The sequence below is a fragment of the Pseudophryne corroboree genome, chromosome 6 (assembly GCF_028390025.1).
Source record: "Pseudophryne corroboree isolate aPseCor3 chromosome 6, aPseCor3.hap2, whole genome shotgun sequence".
Lineage (NCBI taxonomy): Eukaryota > Metazoa > Chordata > Amphibia > Anura > Myobatrachidae > Pseudophryne > Pseudophryne corroboree.
Genome location: NC_086449.1, coordinates 167,661,113 through 167,682,213, shown reverse-complemented (window position 1 = coordinate 167,682,213; position 21,101 = coordinate 167,661,113). Strand labels below are relative to the sequence as shown.

Sequence of the window (21,101 nt, the reverse complement as noted above, 5' to 3'; positions counted from 1 at the left end):
CCATTAGCTAGATTTACATAAGGTTTTACATTTCTCACCACTAAAGGTGCATACACACAAGACGCGATTTTGAACGATTTGGCCTTTTTCCGACCGGTCGGAAGGACAAATCATTGAAATTGTACAGTGTGTACACACTATCAAGATGCCGATGCATACACCAGTGGGTCGAGTTGGGAGTTCTCCACAGGCAGCAGTAAAAGTTGAGCCCCCTTTAAGCGTCAATCTTTAATATACACATATAAAAGTGCTGTAGATCATGAACTTATCAATCAGACAGATCCTTTTTTTCTACTACATTTAAGAAAATTAAATAAAAAAGCTAATTGGCTAAAGAACCTTTTTCCCTTATACCGACTTTCATATATGTCCGTAAGTTTTCCACATTTGATGTGGCTTTTATAACTTTAAAATGAAAAGGATGGCTGTCATAATTTTCTTTTTTTATATGCGTCTATATTGTGTATCTTTAAAGGAGCAGAGAGGAAGGAGGATGTCCCAGTCTCCACAGAAGCTGCTGAAGAGAAGGTCCAAGCGACTGTGGTGCTGAACGGAAAAGAGGAGGATCAACCTCCACAGAAGGAAACACCTCCAAAAGTTACAGAAACCCCCAAAGGGAAAAATGAGACGGCCCCCAACGTCTCCCCTGAGGGCTCCCCCACCAAATCACCCTCCAAAAAGAAAAAGAAGTTCCGTACTCCCTCATTCCTAAAGAAAGGAAAAAAGAAGGAGAAAGAGAAGGCAGAGTCTTGATCTCCCGATCCATAAAACTGTTCTGTAATGTAGGGTATAGGAGCTCCTTCGCTTCCAGAGAAGGGAGCTAAACGTACCTGTGGACGCAGAGGTCTGATGTGGATGCTTATTCCTGAGGTGTGTTTTTTAAGGAGATTTGGACAGCCTGTGCCCGGTGCAGCACGGTAAATCCACTGACTCTTGAAATAGATTCCTGCTTAGCTCACATGAAAAAAACAAATGACATTTTTATAATTGTCTAAACACTATAGCTGGCTTCCTTTCAACTTTCCTCTACGGCTACAATTCATTTTTTGTTTTTGTGGTTTCTTTAAAAGGTTTATTTTTGGAGTATTTAAGAATGCAATGTGTTTACTTTAGTTGTATGCAAGTGAAGGGGGTTACAAGATGACGAAGGTATCGCCTGCCACATATGGCATAGCAGAAATGGATGGATCAAATGCTTCTGGGCTGACTACTTAATAATGATTCATATATTAACTATATTGACCTTCTATGGGACCCTGAGTCACTATGTTACTACTACTTGCTCATATCAAGTCAGTAAAGCAGTAATTGAGCTTTTAATCTTATTTTGGGGAAGAAGTTTTAAAGCTTGGAGAGAGATAAAGAGGGAGATGTACTAAGCCTGAAAAGTGATAAATTTCACAGTGATAAAGCGCCAACCAATCCGCTCCTAACTGCTATGTCACAGGCTGTATTTGAAAAATGACAGGAGCCGATTGGTTGGTGCTTTTATCACTGTGATATTTATCACTTTTCAAGGCTTAGTACATCTGGGCCAAAGTGGACAGAGATTTTTGGGCAGATGTACTAAGCCTTGGAGAGTGATAAAGGGGAAAGAGATAAAAGGGCCTACGTACTAAACCTTGGATAGAGATAAAGTGGACAGAGATGAAGTACCAACCAACCAGCTCCGAACTGCCATGTTACAGGCTGTGATTTAAAAATGACAGGAGCTGATTGGTACTTTATCTCCATCCATCCCGTGACCGCCGGAAGAAACAATTGAATCTCCCCCACAGACTCCAAAGTGAAAACCAGTCAGCTCCTAACTGTCACTTTTCAAACACGGGTCTATTTGCTAAGCCTTGGAGAGAAATAAAGTGGAGAGAGATAAATGTTACAGGCTGTGTTTGAAAAATGGCACGAGCTGGTTGGTTGGTACTTTATCTCTCCCCAAGGCTTAGTAAATAGACCTCACAGCCTGTAACATGGTTACAGCTGATTGGTACTTTATCTGTCTCCACAGCTTAGTACATCTGCCTCAAAGCACCAGCCAATCAGCTTCTACCTGACATGTTTCAAACACAGCCTGTAATACTTTATCTCTCTCCACTTTATATCTCTCCAAGGTAGAACTATCTCTCCACCACCCGGTTATGCATTCTCAATCATAACTAAATGAATAGATTAATTTGGTTATAGAACTTAAGGGCCCCATACACTAGAGCGATTATGCCTGATTTCAGTCCAATTCGGGCATTCGGCCCGACATATTGGGTGAAATCGGGCATTTTGGCTGTGTATCCGATCCAATCAGATGCGAGGCCCCGTGAGCATCAGATCGGATCCTCCAGATTGAATGTGCTGCACATTCAATCTGCTCCGACCCCGAAGGCGTGGCTGGGATCGGCCAGGATCGCCCAAGTTACGATGTATCTTGGCCGATCCTGCCCCCGGGAGGCTGACGGGGTGGTCGCCAGCAACATGTCAGATGGACATGTCGCAGTAGTGTATGGGGCCCTTAAGCCTAGGCATACCCTGCTATAGACATCCATATATAACAAACAAGTGTATATATACAAAAACTACTATTATAACTTAAGTCACCACAGAAAGTTAAATATAACTAAGAACCAGAGCATCATTGTGGCATGTAACTCACCAAAAGGTTACTTAAATTTAAATTAAATAAAAATGCATAAAATAAAAATAAAAAACAGTGATGGACCATAAGCAAAACTAAAATTTGTAACAATAAGCCATATAATTTTGTTAACCCATATGCCTGACTACCTATTTATTTTTTTGCTCAATAGTTCTTATTGACACTTATCAAACCAGAGGACAGAATTAAGTTTTGCCCATAGAAACCATTTAGGTTCTAGCTATCATTTTATAGAATGTACTAGATAAATGATAGGCAGAATTTGATTTGCTGATTTGAGCTACACCCCCCCAATTCTTTAGAAGGTTTGGTAAATCTAAAGGCCCCCATACACTAGAACGATATTGTGCATTTGGCACAATATCAACGCATCGGGCTGACGTATCGCGAGTAAGTGGACCAATCGTATGAGGTCCACTTACGATTACGATCTGAGGCACGCTCCCGGGGGTCGTAAGAAGATCTTACCTGCAGTAGGTATGATCTGGCCCTGGCGCTTGCAATGAGGGTGCTTAACATTAGATCACATGCGATCTAACGTTAGCACATCGTGAGTGAAGGTGTCCTGGACTCACTATATCGTGAGTCCAGCAGCTGCCGACGGCTGGCGGGGAGTTGAAGGGGTCTAGTGTTTGGGGACCGTTACACTTTCTGTTATGAGCAACTGATAAGATTAGAGGGCAGGCAGCGATTTTGTGGATTGAACTAATATTCAGACTATCTATTCACTAAGCATTAGTGGCCTCGAGGGATGAGAAGCAAAGTGACGTCACTAATTCTCAGTCGATTGTTGCATTCTCATGATGAATTTTAAATGATGAGTTCACTTTCATGTTAGTGGTAATAACATAGTTGAGCACAAACTATGGTGAGCAGAATACGGACAATAATGTATTCCACTAACATTATAAAAGACTGCCCGCTTACAACGTAAACATAATGAAATAAATAATTAGGGTAGTATGTGCAGGAGAAGGTTAAATAATTAGAGAATATAGGAGAAGCACGAACAGTGGGAATTTAATTCATTTCATTTGACAATCAACATTTCCTGCTATATTTCACATTTCACCTAAATAAGGGGTCTATGTAGTAAGCCTTGGAGAGAGATAAAGTGGACGTAGATAAAGTACCAGCCAATCAGCTCCTCATACCTCCCAACTGTCCCGATTTTTCGCGGGACAGTCCCGTTTTTATGGGACTGTCCCGCTGTCCCTCCCATGGGCCGAAATGTCCCATGGTGGGGGGTGGGGGGGGGGGGGCAGTTGGGATGCTCAGTCACTCGCTGCTCTGCTTAGCGGAGAGGGACTGGGGGCATGCCAGCAGCTCACAGAGCCCTGGCCATGTCCCCATAGTGACCGGAAATGGGGGCGTGGCTCACGAGCACGGCATTGCAACAAAACCACGCCCCCTGTATGGAGTTTACACACCCTTTTTCCAGGCGGGTGTGGCTATGTCGCAACAGAGTCCCTCTTCATTACTGCTAAAAGTTGGGAGGTATGGCTCCTAGCTGACATTTTTCAAACACAGCCTGTAACATGGCAGTTAGGAGCTGATTGGCTGGTACTTTACCTCTGTCCATTTATCTCTCTCCAACGCTTAGTAAATAGATCCGTAAGTTCTACATTTCTCTTGCATAAAGTATGATCACTTTTCTTGTTCCAGAACAGTAGGTTTAAGCTTCATACTCATTCTTCATTCTCCCACAGGATGTGCCCTATGAATAATAAACTTGATTAGGAATAGGTAACAGTGATTGCCCATGGGTATTGCCAGGCAGTACTGTACTTATTGGATCATTGATCTCTAACTAAATAGATTAAACATTTGTGAAAACTGTTACTTACTGTAGAAGAAGATTTTATATCAAGACCTCAAACCCAAAACATATACTAAATGCTCTATATAATAATCACAATATACACATCTGCATATACACACAGAATATAGGAGGAATACTAGCGATGATATATATGAAAGAAAATCAGGTTCAGTAATATATCTTATGGGACTCTGTTTACAAACTTTGTATCTCTTCAATTTATAGCTTTTGGGACCAAACCGAAATTGTTTTGCATGCAGTCTTTTCTACTGAATAGGTATGAACTCTCCACGTCTGCACCCGATATACTTACATGCATGGAACAAAACCACTGTGTGGCTTCAAAATACAGGTTTCACCATTTGCTAACAAATAAATCATCTGATAATTGGTATAAACAAATGCAAAGTTTACTATGTGTGGTAGCTCAACCCTATGAAGCTGGTGTAAGCTGTTGCTGAAGCATCATGGGATGTGTAGTTTTGTAATAGCTGGAGTACCCAAAGTTGCCTGATCCTGCTTTAAATATTGCAATTCACCTCCACTCAGTAGAGGTGGTCATTTAATGGGCTAGACAATATTCTTGCGATGCAGCCTATCGATTCACCAGGACACAGTGACATCATTGACAGTGAGTCATGAGGTGTATATAACGTCACTACTTTCTAGTGAATTGATAGGCTCCAGTAACTCAATTAATGGCTCAGAGCCAAAGATGTCTGCCTCTACTGAATGTAAATAGTGGGTACACTATAACACCAACCTGCATATCGTTACTAAACCTAAATCTCAGGGGGTTATCCCAATCCCTGGTCTAGTTCTGCCTTATTAAAAAAATAATAATGCACAGACGTCCATCACCTTTCTGTAATAAATGGTTGAGTGGATAAGCGCTGTGTCCTGCTAATTATTTTTTTCTGTATGCGCAATTCCAACTGCCCTTCGCCTGAATGAGCCCACTAGCATAATATTGTGTCTTGTATACCACTTGGAATGTTTGATGTCTGACAATCGTAACAATAGTGTTCTTTAGTGTATCCTTTTATGTATATAACTTTTCACAAATGACATTACCCTGTTATGGTGATACCTGAAGACGGTGTAAATATAACTTCCGGCTGCACGGGCTGCGTACCCTGTGTTCATCCACTGGAGCCTCTCTTTACTGCTGTACCTGCAAAATAAATTGAATTCACAGTGGGATGTCAAACCTCAGTGTGTGGTCTTTGTTTCATCCATGAACTTCTCATTTCTAACATGAGACCTGATTCAGATGCAGTCGCAACTTCGATGATGTCGCAACTGTGTGATTCTCAGCAGACTGTACATTAGTCACGGCTGCAGTGCGCACATGCCAAGGTACGGTACCTGAGCAATGCTGCTCGTAGTAAGGAATAAATTGCAGAGTGATTGACAGGAAGAGGTCGTTTGGAGGAGGTAATGGGAAGTGTCTGCAAAAGTACAGGTGTGTCGTGACCGTTTATGGAGCGTATCTCAGCATGCAACTTCGATCTTGTATGCCTAAAACATGGCGCCAGCGTTGCCGCTCCCACGGCCATTCTGCACAGCCATGGAGGCACTACGAGATTTGCATTTGCCTCGTGGTTGCTATGGAGTACGAGGTTGCTGAGACTTGCCAAAGCTTCTGTTGTTGCCTACGGACTAGTGGGTGGCTGCTACATTTGTGATGCCTCGCAGTTCCAGCACTGCAAAGGATTGCTGCTGCATCGGCATGTTGACCGCATCTACATCAGGCCCACTGTTTTTATATGTACTATGCATTAGCACTGGGGCTGTTGTTTAGGGCAAGTAAGAGATGCTATTTCCGGTTTGTCATCTTGCAGAAGGAAGTGGACAGTACACAGGGATGTTCATGCATTACAGATGGTAAATTAGATGTGCATGTCATATTTGGAAAAATATATCTTGTTCATAAGACAAGTTGCTTTTTCTGAAATGGTGGGTGAAATGTGTAGTCATTTACTAATTTATGGCTATTCATGCGTGTATACAGTATATACGTTTCAGTTTTAATGTAAACTTTTGTTGGGAACAAATATTCAAACAACAAGCTTACCTTAAATATGGCTGCATGTTGAAGCTTCTATTACTTAAGAATGGTAAGATTAGGAATTCATTTCAACAAAGGTCTCGGGCAATTTTAGTTTTCTGACAGTTTTCAATAAGAAATATTTTTCCACAAGGTGCATGACTTTAAGGAAGATCTTTTACCAACACAAAGGATACTTCATTATTTACCTGCAGAGAAATATTCTTATTGTGTTAGTGTACTCTTCCCTGTTCCTTCCAAGTGCCTTGCCATTTAGAATGCATTATAGCAGGGTAGGTAAGCAATATGAATTGTATTGGATCTGCCCAATGCTGTCTGCACACTCCATTGTCTGTGGATAGAGGCATGGACACAGGGGCGTTTTAAGAGAGGAGGCCCGTGTTCAGCCTCCTCCGTTCAGGCCCCCTCCTCTCTGCCCGGAGTGGTGTAGAGTCTGAGCACTAGAGGGCTCAGACTCTACTGCGCATGTGCAGATCTCCGGGAAAATGGCGCAGCGGCCATTTTCCCTGAGATTTCTCTACTGCGCATGCGCAGAACTCCGTGAAAATGGCCGCTGGGCCATTTTCACTGTGTTCTAACGGCGCTGCGGATGTCGGCGCTGGACTTTGGAGGGGTAAGTATTTTAAAAATGGGTGCAGTGTGTGTGGTGGGGGCCCTCTCTGGACTCAAGGGCCCGTGTGCACCGCACACACTGCACCCATTATAGAAATACCAGTGCATGGACACTGTGAGAGTACTACAGTTATGTGCATCACTCCTTAATGAAATTTCTTTCCTAACGCTGACACTAATGAATGGAACATTTTTAAGTGAAAGTTATGTAAAAAACAATAAACACAATAGCGGGGGTAAAGGAATAAAAAAGTTAGTATTGGGGTTATGCTATAGGCCGCCTGGAATTAATGTGTCTGACAAGGAATTGTTACTAAAGCAAATTGAAAGAGCAGCAGGAGTAGGAGACATAGTAGTGATGGGAGATTTTAACTACCCAGAGATAAACTGGATAAACAATTCATGTGATACTGATAGGGGTAATATGTTTTTAAACACACTAAATGATAACTACTTAGTTCAACTAATCGAGGAACCTACTAGGTACAGTGCAATCTTAAACCTGGTATTAACAAACAATGGGGAATTGGTATCAAATATTATAGTAGGGGAGCCCATAGGAAACAGCGACCACAATATGGTCACATTCAATATCAGTTTTCATAAGCAGTCCTATACTGGCTCAACTAGAACTCTAAACTTTAGCAAAGCCAACTTTGACATGATGAGGGAAGCTTTAAGGGATATTGTTTCAAGGAAAAAATACTACGGAGAAATGGGATGTATTAAAATCACTGCTAGTTAAAAATACTCTCAAATTTATTCCCACGAGCAGCAAAAAAAGGAATAAAAATCCCAAACCAATATGGCGTAACAAAAAGATAAAGGAACTTATGGGCAAGAAAAGGCGAGCATTCAAAAAATACAAATCTGACGGGAATGCAGAGTCATTTCAGCACTATAAGGACTGTAACAAAATATGCAAAAAAGAGCGTCTAAAGTAGAAACTGAAAAACTAGTAGCAAAGGAAAGCAAAGTGAATCCCAAAACATTCTTTAAATACATCAACAGCAAGAGATTAAAGAAGTAGAGTATAGGCCCTTTAAAAGACAAGTTGGGAGTCTTAGTCAAAAATGATAATGACATAGCAGACACACTAAATGAGTTTTTTTCAACTGTATTTACAACAGAAGACCAAATTCAGGGACTAACACACAATCTCAATAATGATAATGTCCCACTGATAAGTGCTTATTTAAGTGAGGAGGTAGTCTGTGACTAATTAAAAAATGTAAAGATTAATAAGTCACCGGGTCCCGATGGAATTCACCCAATGGTTCCAATGGAGCTTCACTCTGAACTTGCAAGACTGCTATTTTTGATCTTTAAAGATTCAGTTATATCAGGTATGGTTCCCAAAGACTGGCGTATAGCGAAAGTAGTGCCAATATTCAAAAAGGGAAGTAAAGCTGAACCGGGTAATTATAGACCAGTTAGTCTTACATCTATAGTGGGGAAAGTATTGGAAGGTATTCTAAGGGATAGTATTCAGAAGTTCCTTGAAGTCAATTAGGTCATTAATCGGAATCAACATGGATTTGTGAAGGACAGATCATGTCAAACCAACTTACTTAGCTTTTATGAAACAGTTAGTGCAAACCTTGATCAGGGTAAGGAGGTGGATGTAATCTTTTTAAGACTTTGACAAAGCTTTCAACACTGTTCCACACATACGACTTATCTATAAGCTACAAGAAATTGGGCTAGGGAGCACAATATGCACTTGGGTCAAAAATTGGTTAGATAATAGGGAGCAGCATGTTGTGGTTAATGGATCATTTTCAAATTGGACTGAAGTGCTAAGTGGTGTGCCACAAGGGTCTGTACTAGGACCACTATTGTTCAACATTTTCATTAACGACCTTACAGAAGGTCTAGAGAGTATGGTGTCAATTTGCAGTCGATACCAAATTGTGTAAGGTTATAAATACGGAGGGGGATGCTGAGTCTATTCAGAATGACTTAGTTAAATTAGAAGCATGGGCAGCCAAATGGAGAATGCGCTTCAATACAGACAAGTGTAAGGTAATGCACTGTGGTAGCAAGAACAAAAATTACACCTACATAGTAAATGGGGTAACATTAGGGGATTCTGTACTGGAAAAGGACAAGAGTGTTATACTCCCATTATATAAATCACTAGTGAGGCCACATCTTGAATACTGTGTGCAATTTTGGGCACCATACTACAAAAAGGATATTCTGGAGCTAGAAAAGGTTCAGAGGCGGCCGAACAAACTAATTAAGGGCATGGAGACGCTGGAATATGAGGAAAGGCTTGCAGGGCTAGGCATGTTTACACTGGAAAAGAGGAGACTAAGAGGGGACATGATCAACATCTACAAATATATAAGGGGACAATACACAGAGCTTGCGCGGGACCTGTTTTGGTAAGATCAGCACAGAGGACACGTGGACACTCGCTTAGGTTAGAGGAGAGGAGATTCCGCACAATGCAGCGTAAAGGTTTTTTCACAGTAAGGACAATACGTGTTTGGAATTCCCTGCCTGAGGGAGTTGTAATGGCGGACTCAGTCAACACCTTTAAGTATGGGTTAGATAAATTCCTAATGGATAAGGATATCCAGGGTTATGGTGCGTAAGCGCGCACTATAGTTACTATGAAAAGAGGAATAAAACACAACGGCTGACATCAGCATCAGATATAATTTAGACCAAAATAATCCTGCATAGGAGACCACAAATAGGTTGAACTTGATGGAGAAATTGTATTTTTTCAACTTTAGATACTATGTTACTATGTATTGGCTTTTTTTTGGACACAAAGTTAAGATACATTGCTCAGTTTCATCCCTGCCAATCCAGTGATATAAAAAGCCATTGTGTATTTTCTCCATTAAAAATAAAATAAGATTTTAAACCTACCGGTAAATCTTTTTCTCCTAGTCCGTTGAGGATGCTGGGGACTCCGTAAGGACCATGGGGTATAGAGGGCTCCGCAGGAGACATGGGCACCTAAAAAAACTTTCTAGTATGGTATGCACTGGCTCCTCCCTCTATGCCCCTCCTACAGACCTCAGTTAGAGAACTGTGCCCAGAGGAGATGGACAATACGAGGAAAGGATTTTGTTAATCTAAGGGCAAGATTCATACCAGCCCACACCAATCATACCATACAACCTGGAATACACATAACCAGTTAACAGTATGAACAAAACAACAGTATCGGTCCAAGACCGATTCTAACTGTAACATAACCCTTATGTAAGCAATAACTATATACAAGTCTTGCAGATTTTCCGCACTGGGACGGGCGCCCAGCATCCTCTATGGACTAGGAGAAAAAGATTTACCGGTAGGTTTAAAATCTAAAATTTCTCTTACGTCCTAGAGGATGCTGGGGACTCCGTAAGGACCATGGGGTTTATACCAAAGCTCCCAATCGAGCGGGAGAGTGCGGATGACTCTGCAGCACCGACTGAGCAAACGCTAGGTCCTCATCAGCCAGGGTATCAAACTAGTAGAATTTAGCAAAAGTGTTTGACCCCGACCAAGTTGCTGCTCGGCAAAGCTGTAATGCCGAGACGCCCTGGGCAGCCGCCCAAGAAGAGCCCACCTTCCTAGTGGAATGGGCCTTTACTGAATGCGGTAACGGCAATCCAGCCGTAACATAAGCCTGCTGAATCGTGTTACAGATCCAGCGAGCAATAGTCTGCTTCGAAGCAGGCGCGCCAATCTTGTTGGCAGCATACAGGACAAACAATGCATCTGTTTTCCTAATTCTAGCCATCCTGGCTACATACATTTTTAAGGCCCTGACTACATCCAGGGACATGGAATCCTCCAAGTCACTCGTAGCCACAGGCACCACTATAGGTTGGTTCATATGAAACGAAGACACCACCTTAGGTAAAAATTGAGGACGAGTCCTCAATTCCGCTCTATCCACATGAAAAATCAAGTAAGGGCTCTTGTACGACAAGGCCGCCAATTCTGACACACGCCTCGCAGATGCCAAGGCTAACAACATGACCACCTTCCAGGTGAGAAATTTCAACTCCACCGTTTTAAGGGGTTCAAACCAGTGTGATTTAAGGAACTGCAACACCACGTTCAGGTCCCATGGTGCCACTGGGGGCACAAAAGGAGGCTGGATGTGCAGTACTCCTTTTACAAACGTCTGGACTTCTGGGAGAGAAGCCAATTCCTTCTGAAAGAATATTGACAAGGCCGAAATCTGTACTTTAACAGAGCCTAACTTTAGGCCCATATCCACTCCTGTCTGTAGGAAGTGGAGAAAACGACCCAGATGGAAATCTTCCGTAGGAGCATTCTTGGTTTCACACCAAGAGACATATTTCCGCCAGATACGGTGATAATGTTTTGCCATCACCTCCTTACTAGCCTTTATTAGAGTAGGTATGTCCTCTGGAGGAATACCCTTCTCCGCTAGGATCCGGCGTTCAACCGCCATGCCGTCAAACGTAACCGCGGTAAGTCTTGGAACATGCAGGGCCTCTGCTGTAACAGGTCTTCCCTTAGAGGAAGAGGCCAGGGATCTTCCGTGAGCATCTCCTGAAGATCTGAGTACCAGGCCCTTCGAGGCCAGTCTGGAACAATGAGTATTGTCTGTACTCTTATTCGTCTTATGATCCTCAACACTTTTGTGATGAGAGGAAGAGGAGGAAACACATAGACCGACTGGAACACCCATGGCGTTACCAGAGCGTCTACTGCTATTGCCTGAGGGTCCCGAGACCTGGCACAATACCTCCGAAGCTTCTTGTTGAGGCGTGACGCTATCATGTCTATTTGAGGAACTCCCCAGAGACCCGTTATCTCTGCAAAGACTTCTTGATGAAGTCCCCACTCTCCTGGATGGAGATCGTGTCTGCTGAGGAAGTCTGCTTCCCAGTTGTCCACTCCCGGAATGAAGACAGCTGACAGAGCGCTTACGTGATTTTCCGCCCAGCGAAGAATCCTGGTGGCTTAACTCATTACTTTCATGTGAAGGAGGAAAGTTTATAACCTGTTTCTTTCCCTTAAACATATGCATCCTCGTGTCCGGCACCGAGGGCTCATCAGTGATATGTAAGACATCTTTTATTGCAATAATCATGCACTGAATACTTTTTGTCACCCTGGGGTGCAATTTTGCTTCATCATAGTCGACACTGGAATCAGAGTCCGTGTCGGTATCTGTGTCCCTTATTTGTGAGAAGGGACGTTTCTGAGACCCCGATGGGTCCTTTGAGTCGGTACAATCCGTAGATTGATTACCTGCCGACGCGCTGGACTCTGCTTTGTCCAGCCTTTTATGCAGTGAAGCTACACTAGCATTTAACATATGCCACATATCCATCCAATCCTGAGTCGGCACCGCCGATTGAGACACACCACTCATCTGTTCCACCTCCTCTTTGGATAAGCCTTCCGTTTCAGACATGCCGACACACGTACCGACACCCCACACACACAGGGATATAGCTATGAGGGGACAATTCCCTAAAGCAGGCCCTTTGGAGAGACAGAGAGAGAGTATGCCAGCACACACCAGCGCCAAACTGACCCAGGGAAAAAAACCCAGATAGCGCTTTTATATATATATATATATATATATATATATATATATATAGAGAGAGAGAGAGAGAGAGAGAGAGAGAGAGATTTCCCCCACTCAATGCGCCAAATATGTGACCCCCTCTTTTTTCAGCCCTCTGATGCTCAGCAGGGGAGAGTCCGCGGAGCCAGCGTTCTCTGCAGCCTCTGTGGAGAAAATGGCGCTGGTTAGTGCTGAGGGGTCAAGCTCTGCCCCCTCGCGCTGCGGGCTTCAATCCCGCTCGTAAATTTGAAAAAATGGCGGGGATCTGTAGTTTACTGCCTCCGCAGCCTAACTACATGCTTTAATGCCCAAAACGAGGTTTATTGCTGCCCAGGGCGCCCCCCCCCCTGCACCCATCAGTGCCCAGTGTGTGTGTGTAAGTGTGGGAGCAATGGCGCGCAGCTTCCTGCTGCGCGCTTACCTCATGAAGATCTGAAGTCTTCTGCCGCCTGACGTCTTCATATGTCTTTCATACTCACCCGGCTTCTTTTTTCCGGCTTCTGTGAGGAGGATGGCGGCGCGGCTCCGGGACGAACCCCAGGGTGAGACATGTGTTCTGATTCCCTCTGGAGCTAATGATGTCCTAAGAAGCAGAGCCCTTAAACTCTTAAGAAGTGGGTCTGCTTCTCTCCCCTCAGTCCCACGATGCAGGGAGTCTGTTGCCAGCAGAGCTCCCTGAAAATAAAAAACCTAACAAAATTCTTTTTACAGAAAACTCAGGAGAGCTCCCTGTAATGCACCCTATCTCCTCTGGGCACAAGATCTAACTGAGGTCTGGAGGAGGGGCATAGAGGGAGGAGCCAGTGCACACCATACTAGAAAGTTCTTTTAGGTGCCCATGTCTCCTGCGGAGCCCGTCTATACCCCATGGTCCTTACAGAGTCCCCAGCATCCTCTAGGACGTAAGAGAAATAAAACTTAATCTACAACCATTAAAGTTGTACTGATGTAGGGGAAAAAGCATACAGTACAGCGTGCCAGTTATGCTTGTTGCAACCTTGCTGCCAATCTGCTGTCTATACGGGACAGGTAAAACCACCCAGTCATCAGCAAAACTGGGAATAGCCCCAATTAATTGTAGATTTATGGTCCCTATTAGTTTATCAATTTTTTTTCTTTTTTATTCAAATATTTGGTGAAGTTCAAAGCACAAGCAATACAGAAGTAAAGGCATGCTCAACAGGAAAGTACCCGCAAAATCATAGAGTAGTAAATACACAGGGAAAGGAGAAAGAGAAGATAAAGAAAAGGGGGTAGTGTACCAGGCGGGCTCCTCTGATGACATTTACACAGTCACCAGCTAGCAGGTGGCAGCAGAAATAACATATTCATTTATTTTGGTAATGAATTGGCAAAAGAGTTCCTAAGGGGAGAAAAAAATTGGGATCCAGAGAGATAGGGATTTGGAAGAATGAGGATATTACATTGCTGATAATCATAGCGTTTTAGGTAGCTCAGATAGATATGTAGGGCAGTACCTTTCTGATGGAGCAAATGGTTCTTATCTGCCGTCAATTTCTTTGTTTATATGTCTTTCCAACATCTATGCTGGAGACCACCTCACCGAGCCCAGCCTCCCAGTAGAATTCAGTCCCTTTGACAACCATAGAAACGCTCTGTCTTAGAAATTCTTCCTCAGAGGTTTACTACAGAGTCATTGTTTAATCTTGTTATGCGGGAATCTGAGTTGGAGGAAATGAAAGAAGTTTTTGTCGGGGATATTAATTTGGGGAGGAATGTCAAAAAAGGTTAAATATGCAATGCCACCCATCAGCCACTGACCTAACAAGGATGGGAATAAATTAGAGATGAGCGGGTTCGGTTTTACTCGGATTTACTCGGACCTCAAAATGGCATCTTATTGGCTCACGGATGTCACGTGTTTTGGATAGCCATTAAGAAAAATCAGGATAAAACCGAACTGGCATTAATTCTGGCATTAAATCCGAACCCGCTCATCTCTAGAATAAATCAACAAAAAATTTTTTAGGATGCTGAATTCAAGGGAGCCAGAGGAGGGATTATACAGAGTACAGTCCTAGGCCTTTTGCTTTAATCAATAACCAGACTATGAAGCCTGGGCAGCTGCAGAATAAACATTCACCGATCTGCACATCTACATAATATAATTTAAAACCGGGATACCATAATCCCCACCCCGTGAGGGCCCTGAAAAATTACCCTTGCATGAGGATGCTTATTATCCTGATGGAATGTGAAGCGTGATACTGTAAGAACACATAGGGGCCGATTCAACTGTTTATCACGTGGCCGCCACTAGAGGGCACCCAATGGCAGCAGTTCAATTGTTCTGCCGTTCCGGCACTCAGTGGCTGCAGAGGACACATTTTTTCTTGCAGCCACCTGAGGTGTGAGAAAAAATGTGTGGAAACTCTGCACTTTGGGCACTCAAATGGGAGTTTGGATGCCCAAAGTAGGGAGTTTAGATGGGTTTAGCTATTTTAGGTGGCTAAACCCGGTATGTTTGGGCGCGACAGGTGTGCGCCCAAACATGAATTGAATTGTGACAATTGTTTGGATGTCTAAAAAGTCCCATTTGGACTGGATTTTTAGATGCCCAAAATAGTTGAATGGGCCCCTGGGGTTAGACTGCAATGGTTTGAAAAATGAACGACAACTGAGGCAGTATGTTGAATTAATACAACCAATCCATGAAATAAAAAGGTGAGATCAAGTGTCAAGGTCTGATTTTACCTGAGTGGGTAGTTTGCCTGGAAGAGCTAGAGGTATCTCCATGCGATGGCCAGTCTGCCATTGTGAAGACTGCATTTTAAGGATGACATTTCAAGGATGTAGAGTTAGAGAACTGGAGTTAGAGCTGGATGTGGACAATATTTTGCCTCACTCTAATCTCAAAAATGCTGCAAGTTCTCAACAATTACAGCTCCTACATCCTACAACTCTTGAATTCCACCCTCCTGCACCTTTCGCCTGGTAGTTCTACACATTTTTGCCTACAATTGAGTTTTACTATAACAACATACAGTACTGTCCTCATTCATTTTGTAGTATGAAACATCAATTTTACCATGTACTTCTATCTGAAATGGCTCTACATACTGCCTTTTGGAGAGAAAAATCACTAAATATTAATATTAGTATTATTATTACATAAACACTAAGATACTTAGGGGAGATGTACTAAGCCTTGGAGAATGATAAAGTGGAGAGAGATAAAGTACCAGCCAATCAGCTCTTATAACTATAGCAGTCATGGTTTCTATAACATGCAAAAATGACAGGAGGGGAGGCAATCACAAGACCGCCTGTTGGGATACCGGCGGTCACAATGCCATCGCCGGAATCCCGACAGGTGGTGAAATGCTGCCACCAGAATACCGGCTCCGCAGCCTTTTCTTCTTCTGTGGGTGTCCACGACACCCATAGAGGGAGAATATAAACCGTGGGAAATGCAGCGAGCCATCATGACCGCAGCGTGGCGAGCGCAGTGAGCCCGCAAGGGGCTTTCTATTGCTCGCCCCGCTGACGGGATCATGACAGCCAGGATCCTGGCCGCCAGTAACACGTATGTATTCTGACAGGAGATCCTGGAACGGCACCCTGCAGTCCAGGAAGTAGCCAAACACATCCTTGGGATCAGCTTCCTGGTCCCTCGAGGTAGCTCAGGGTGCATGAGTGCCTGCTACAGACCTGCACATATCTGTGACATGTGTCTGGCATAAGTCAGTTGCATATGCTACTGTTTCAAACCAGTACACACTTTCACATAGCCAGGCAACGGGGATTTAGGGGGTTGCACTGATCGACACATTAATACAAACAGACCCAGAGGTAGTCTAAAACAACCAGCAGTGAATCAGTTCAAATGACCCGGTGCCTTCCTAAAAGATGCATACAAAGGTTTGTGAAGGCGGCACTCACAGGTAAATAATCCAACGAAGTCCATATATAACTTCTACGTTTCGGTTTTATTAAAAAAAAATCGTCATCATTCCTGATGACGGTTTTTCTTTAATAAAACCAAAACGTAGAAGTTATATATGGACTTCATTTGATTATTTACCTGTGAGTGCCGCCTTCACAAACATTTATATATATATATATATATATATATATATATATATATATATACTGCTAAAAAAAATAAAGGGAACACTAAAATAACACATCCTAGATCTGAATGAATGAAATATTCGTATTAAATACTTTGTTCTTTACATAGTTGAATGTGCTGACAACAAAATCACACAAAAATGATCAATGGAAACCAAATTTATTAACCCATGGAGGTCTGGATTTGGAGTCACACTCAAAATTAAAGTGGAAAAACACACTACAGGCTGATCCAACTTTGATGTAATGTCCTTAAAACAAGTCAAAATGAGGCTCAGTAGTGTGTGTGGCCTCCACGTGCCTGTATGACCTCCCTGCAACGAGCTCCTGATGAGGTGGCGGATGGTCTCCTGAGGGATCTCCTCCCAGACCTGGATTAAAGCATCCGCCAACTCCTGGACAGTCTGTGGTGCAACCAGGGCCGGTGCAAGGTTTCTTGGCACCCTAGGCAAAACTTCAGCCCCCACCGCCCCCCCCCCAAAAAAAAAAAAAAAAATTAACACCCCGCCATTGGCCACCACAGGAATATATAATAACAAACACATTCGCCCCTTTCAGGAAAAAAAGAAAATAACACTTTGGGCTCCACAGCGTAAAGAAAATACACATTGAGGCAGACGCACACTCACAATGACACTCATACTGAGGCAGAGGCACACATACACACTCATACTGAGGCAGAGGCACACACACGCACACACACACACACACACACACACACACACACACACACACACACACACACTCATACTCATACTGAGGCAGAGGCACACACACACATGCTGAGGCAGAGGCACACACACACACTCATACTGAGGCAGAGACACACACACACTGATGCTGACACACACACACACACACACACACACACACACACACACACACACACACACTGACACTCATACTGAGACACACACACTGATACTGAGACACACACACACACACTGACATTCATACTGAGGCAGAGGCACACACACTCGTAATGAAACACACACACTGATACGGAGACTCACACACTGACACTCATACTGAGGCAGAGGCACACACACTCGTACTGAAACACACACACTGATACGGAGACACACACACTGACACTCATACTGAGGCAGAGGCACACACTGAAACACACACACTGATACGGAGACACACAGTCACACACTGACACTCATACTGAGGCAGAGCCACACACACTCGTACTGAAACACACACACTGATACGGACACTCATACTGAGGCAGAGGCACACACATTCGTATTGAAACACACACACTGATACGGAGACACACACACTGACACTCATACTGAGGCAGAGCCACACACACTCGTACTGAAACACACACACTGATACGGAGACACACACACTGACACTCATACTGAGGCAGAGCCACACACACTCGTACTGAAACACACACACTGATACGGAGACACACACACTGACACTCATACTGAGGCAGAGACACACACACACTGATGCTGAGACACACACACACACACACACACACACACTGACACTGATACTGAGACACACACACACACACTGACATTCATACTGAGGCAGAGGCACACACACTCGTAATGAAACACACACACTGATACGGACACTCATACTGAGGCAGAGGCACACACACTCGTATTGAAACACACACACTGATACGAAGACACACACACTGACACTCATACTGAGGCAGAGGCACACACACTCGTATTGAAACACACACACTGATACGGAGACACACACACTGACACTCATACTGAGGCAGAGGCACACACACTCGTATTGAAACACACACACTGATACGGAGACACACACACTGACACTCATACTGAGGCAGAGGCATACACACTCGTACTGAAACACACACACTGATACGGAGACACACACACTGACACTCCTACTGAGGCAGAGGCACACACTGAAACACACACACACCCTGACACTCATACTAGGACAGAGGCACACACACTCATATTGGAGGCACACACCTGGCACCACCACAGTAGTTACCTCCAGCTCTGATCACAGGAGCCAGTCTCCCAAAGAGCAGGCAGGCCAGGCAGAGCCACAGACAGACCGCGTGGAGAACCGGCAAAGTCGGGGGGCGTGGCCTAATCACAGATTATGTGGCCACGCCCCCTTAAACACAAAAGCATCAAAAAAATCCAAAGCAGCAGTCTATGGAGCCGGCAGAGAGGGGACACGGGAACGGGAACGGCCGAGGGGGAAACCACCTCTCTGCTGCCACTGCATATCTTCTACAGAGAGGTGGTGAATTAAAGAAAAACGGTGGTGGATCCCAAGACACTGAGTAGGGTATAGTGGCCTGGAATGGCCAAAAAGCATCAGTAGCTGTCACTTGGTTTAGTAGCGTTGCAGGACTACCCCCGCAGCGCTGCTACTAGTGTGTCCAATGTCCATGCCGCCTGGTACCCTGCTGCTGCTGCTGCTGGCCTGCTATTTCATGGGGGATACAGGGAGGGGGTCTAACCACTAGAATGACCAGGGCTCCTGACAGCCTCTGTGTGCCGCCCCCTCAGTTCCCTGCGCTCATAGGCAGCTGCCTAAAGCTGCCTAGTGGAAGCGCCGGCCCTGGGTGCAACGTGGCATTGGTGGATGGAGCGAGACATGATGTCCCAGATGTGCTCAATTGGATTCAGGTCTGGGGAAAGGGCGGGCCAGTCCATAGCATCAATGCCTTCGTCTTGCAGGAACTGCTGACACACTCCAGCCACATGAAGTCTAGCATTGTTTTGCATTAGGGGGAACCCAGGGACAACCGCACCAGCATATGGTCTCACAAGGGGTCTGAGGATCTCATCTCAGTACCTAATGGCAGTCAGGCTACCTCTGGTGAGCACATGGAGGGCTGTACGGCCCCCCAAAGAAATGCCACCCCACACCATTAGTGACCCACTGCCAAACCGGTCATGCTGGAGGATGCTGCAGGCAGCAGAACGTTCTCCTTGGCATCTCCAGACTCTGTCACGTCTGTCACATGTGCTCAGTGAGAACCTGCTTTCATCTGTGAAGAGCACAGGATGCCAGTGGCGAATTTGCCAATCTTGGTGTTCTCTGGCAAATGCCAAACGTCCTGCACGGTGTTGGGCTGTAAGCACAACCCCCACCTGTGGACGTTGGGCCCTCATACCACCCTTATGGAGTCTGTTTCTGATCGTTTAAGTAGACACTGGGTTGTTGCCCTCCTACAGCCTCCTCCACGTCTCCTGATGTACTGGCCTGTCTCCTGGTGGCGCTTCCATGCTCTGAACACTACGCTGACAGACACGGCAAACCTTTTTGCCACAGCTCGCATTGATGTGCCATCCTGGATGAGCTGCACTGCCTGAGCCACTTGTGTGGGTTGTAGACTCCGTCTCATGCTACCACTAGAGTGAAAGCACCGCCAGCTTTCAAAAGTGACCAAAACTTCAGCCAGAAAGCATAGGAGCTGAGAAGTGGTCTGTGGTCACCACCATGCAGAACAACTCCTTTATTGGGGGTGTCTTGCTAATTGCCTATAATTTCCACCTGTTGTCTATTCCATTTGCACAACAGCATGTGAAATTGATTGTCAATCAGTGTTGCTTCCTAAGTGGACAGTTTGATTTCACACAAGTGTGCTTGACTTGGAGTTACATTGTGTTGTTTAAGTGTTCCCTTTATTTTTATTTTTCATCCACTAGGGGTCACTGGAGTACTCTTGGGATATGGACGGTGTTAGCAAGGACTGGGCACTGCATATTCAAATTTCAGTAACTCTCCTCCCCTCCATACTCCCAGAATACCTCAGTGTTTTTTCGGTGCTCACATGGACAGGAAGCACAAGTGTGGACCTCCAGAGGGGGACATACATTTTTTACTTTTAAATATTTTTGTTTTTATTTTTTATACATTACAATCCTTTCCCAGCTTACACAAAAGCTCTGGGTACGGGATTATAGAAGCTGCTGCGTGCAGCTCATGGCGTGTCGGGCCTCACAAAGGAGCCCCCTCACAGCCACAAGCAGCTCAGCTAACAACAGCTGAGGCTGCAGAAAGGACTGGACGGAACTTGTTGGAGAAGCCCCGTCAGAGTCCAGGAGTACTGGATCGCAGGTATTTATGCCCAGGGCAGTCAGCTCCCGCTGCCGCCCCGCCGTGTGTGGTACTGCGCACCGCCATCTGCTGCCTGCCTCTTGTCACAGGCTCCATAGCGCCCGCACTACCCGCCGCTCCCGACCCGCCGGCCAGTGTAACAATCCGGCGCAGAGGGGAGCCAGAGAGAGCCCGTCACAGCATTATGCCTGTTGCCGCCACT

The 21,101-nt window shown here is 44.6% G+C and overlaps 1 protein-coding gene and 1 long non-coding RNA gene across 11 annotated transcripts in view; one reads left to right on the top strand and one right to left on the bottom strand.

Annotated features, from left to right (window-relative positions):
- ADD2 (adducin 2) overlaps positions 1-5,676 on the top strand; it is a 276,848-nt gene extending 271,172 nt beyond the window's left edge. For 7 of the 8 annotated variants that reach the window (XM_063932099.1, XM_063932101.1, XM_063932102.1 and 4 more), the window contains one exon: positions 476-5,676. In XM_063932099.1, coding sequence (XP_063788169.1) covers positions 476-753 — 278 coding nt within the window. In that variant the 3' untranslated portion in view covers positions 754-5,676. The remainder of the gene's footprint in view (positions 1-475) is intronic. The other variant, XM_063932106.1, reaches the window with a different exon arrangement.
- Positions 4,273-21,101, bottom strand: part of LOC134936832 (uncharacterized) — a 38,127-nt gene continuing 21,298 nt past the window's right edge. For all 3 annotated transcript variants that reach the window (XR_010180556.1, XR_010180558.1, XR_010180557.1), the window contains exons 3-5: positions 14,191-14,394; positions 5,557-5,640; positions 4,273-4,361 (exon numbers count right to left, since the gene is read on the bottom strand). This is a non-coding gene — a long non-coding RNA (uncharacterized LOC134936832). The remainder of the gene's footprint in view (positions 4,362-5,556; positions 5,641-14,190; positions 14,395-21,101) is intronic.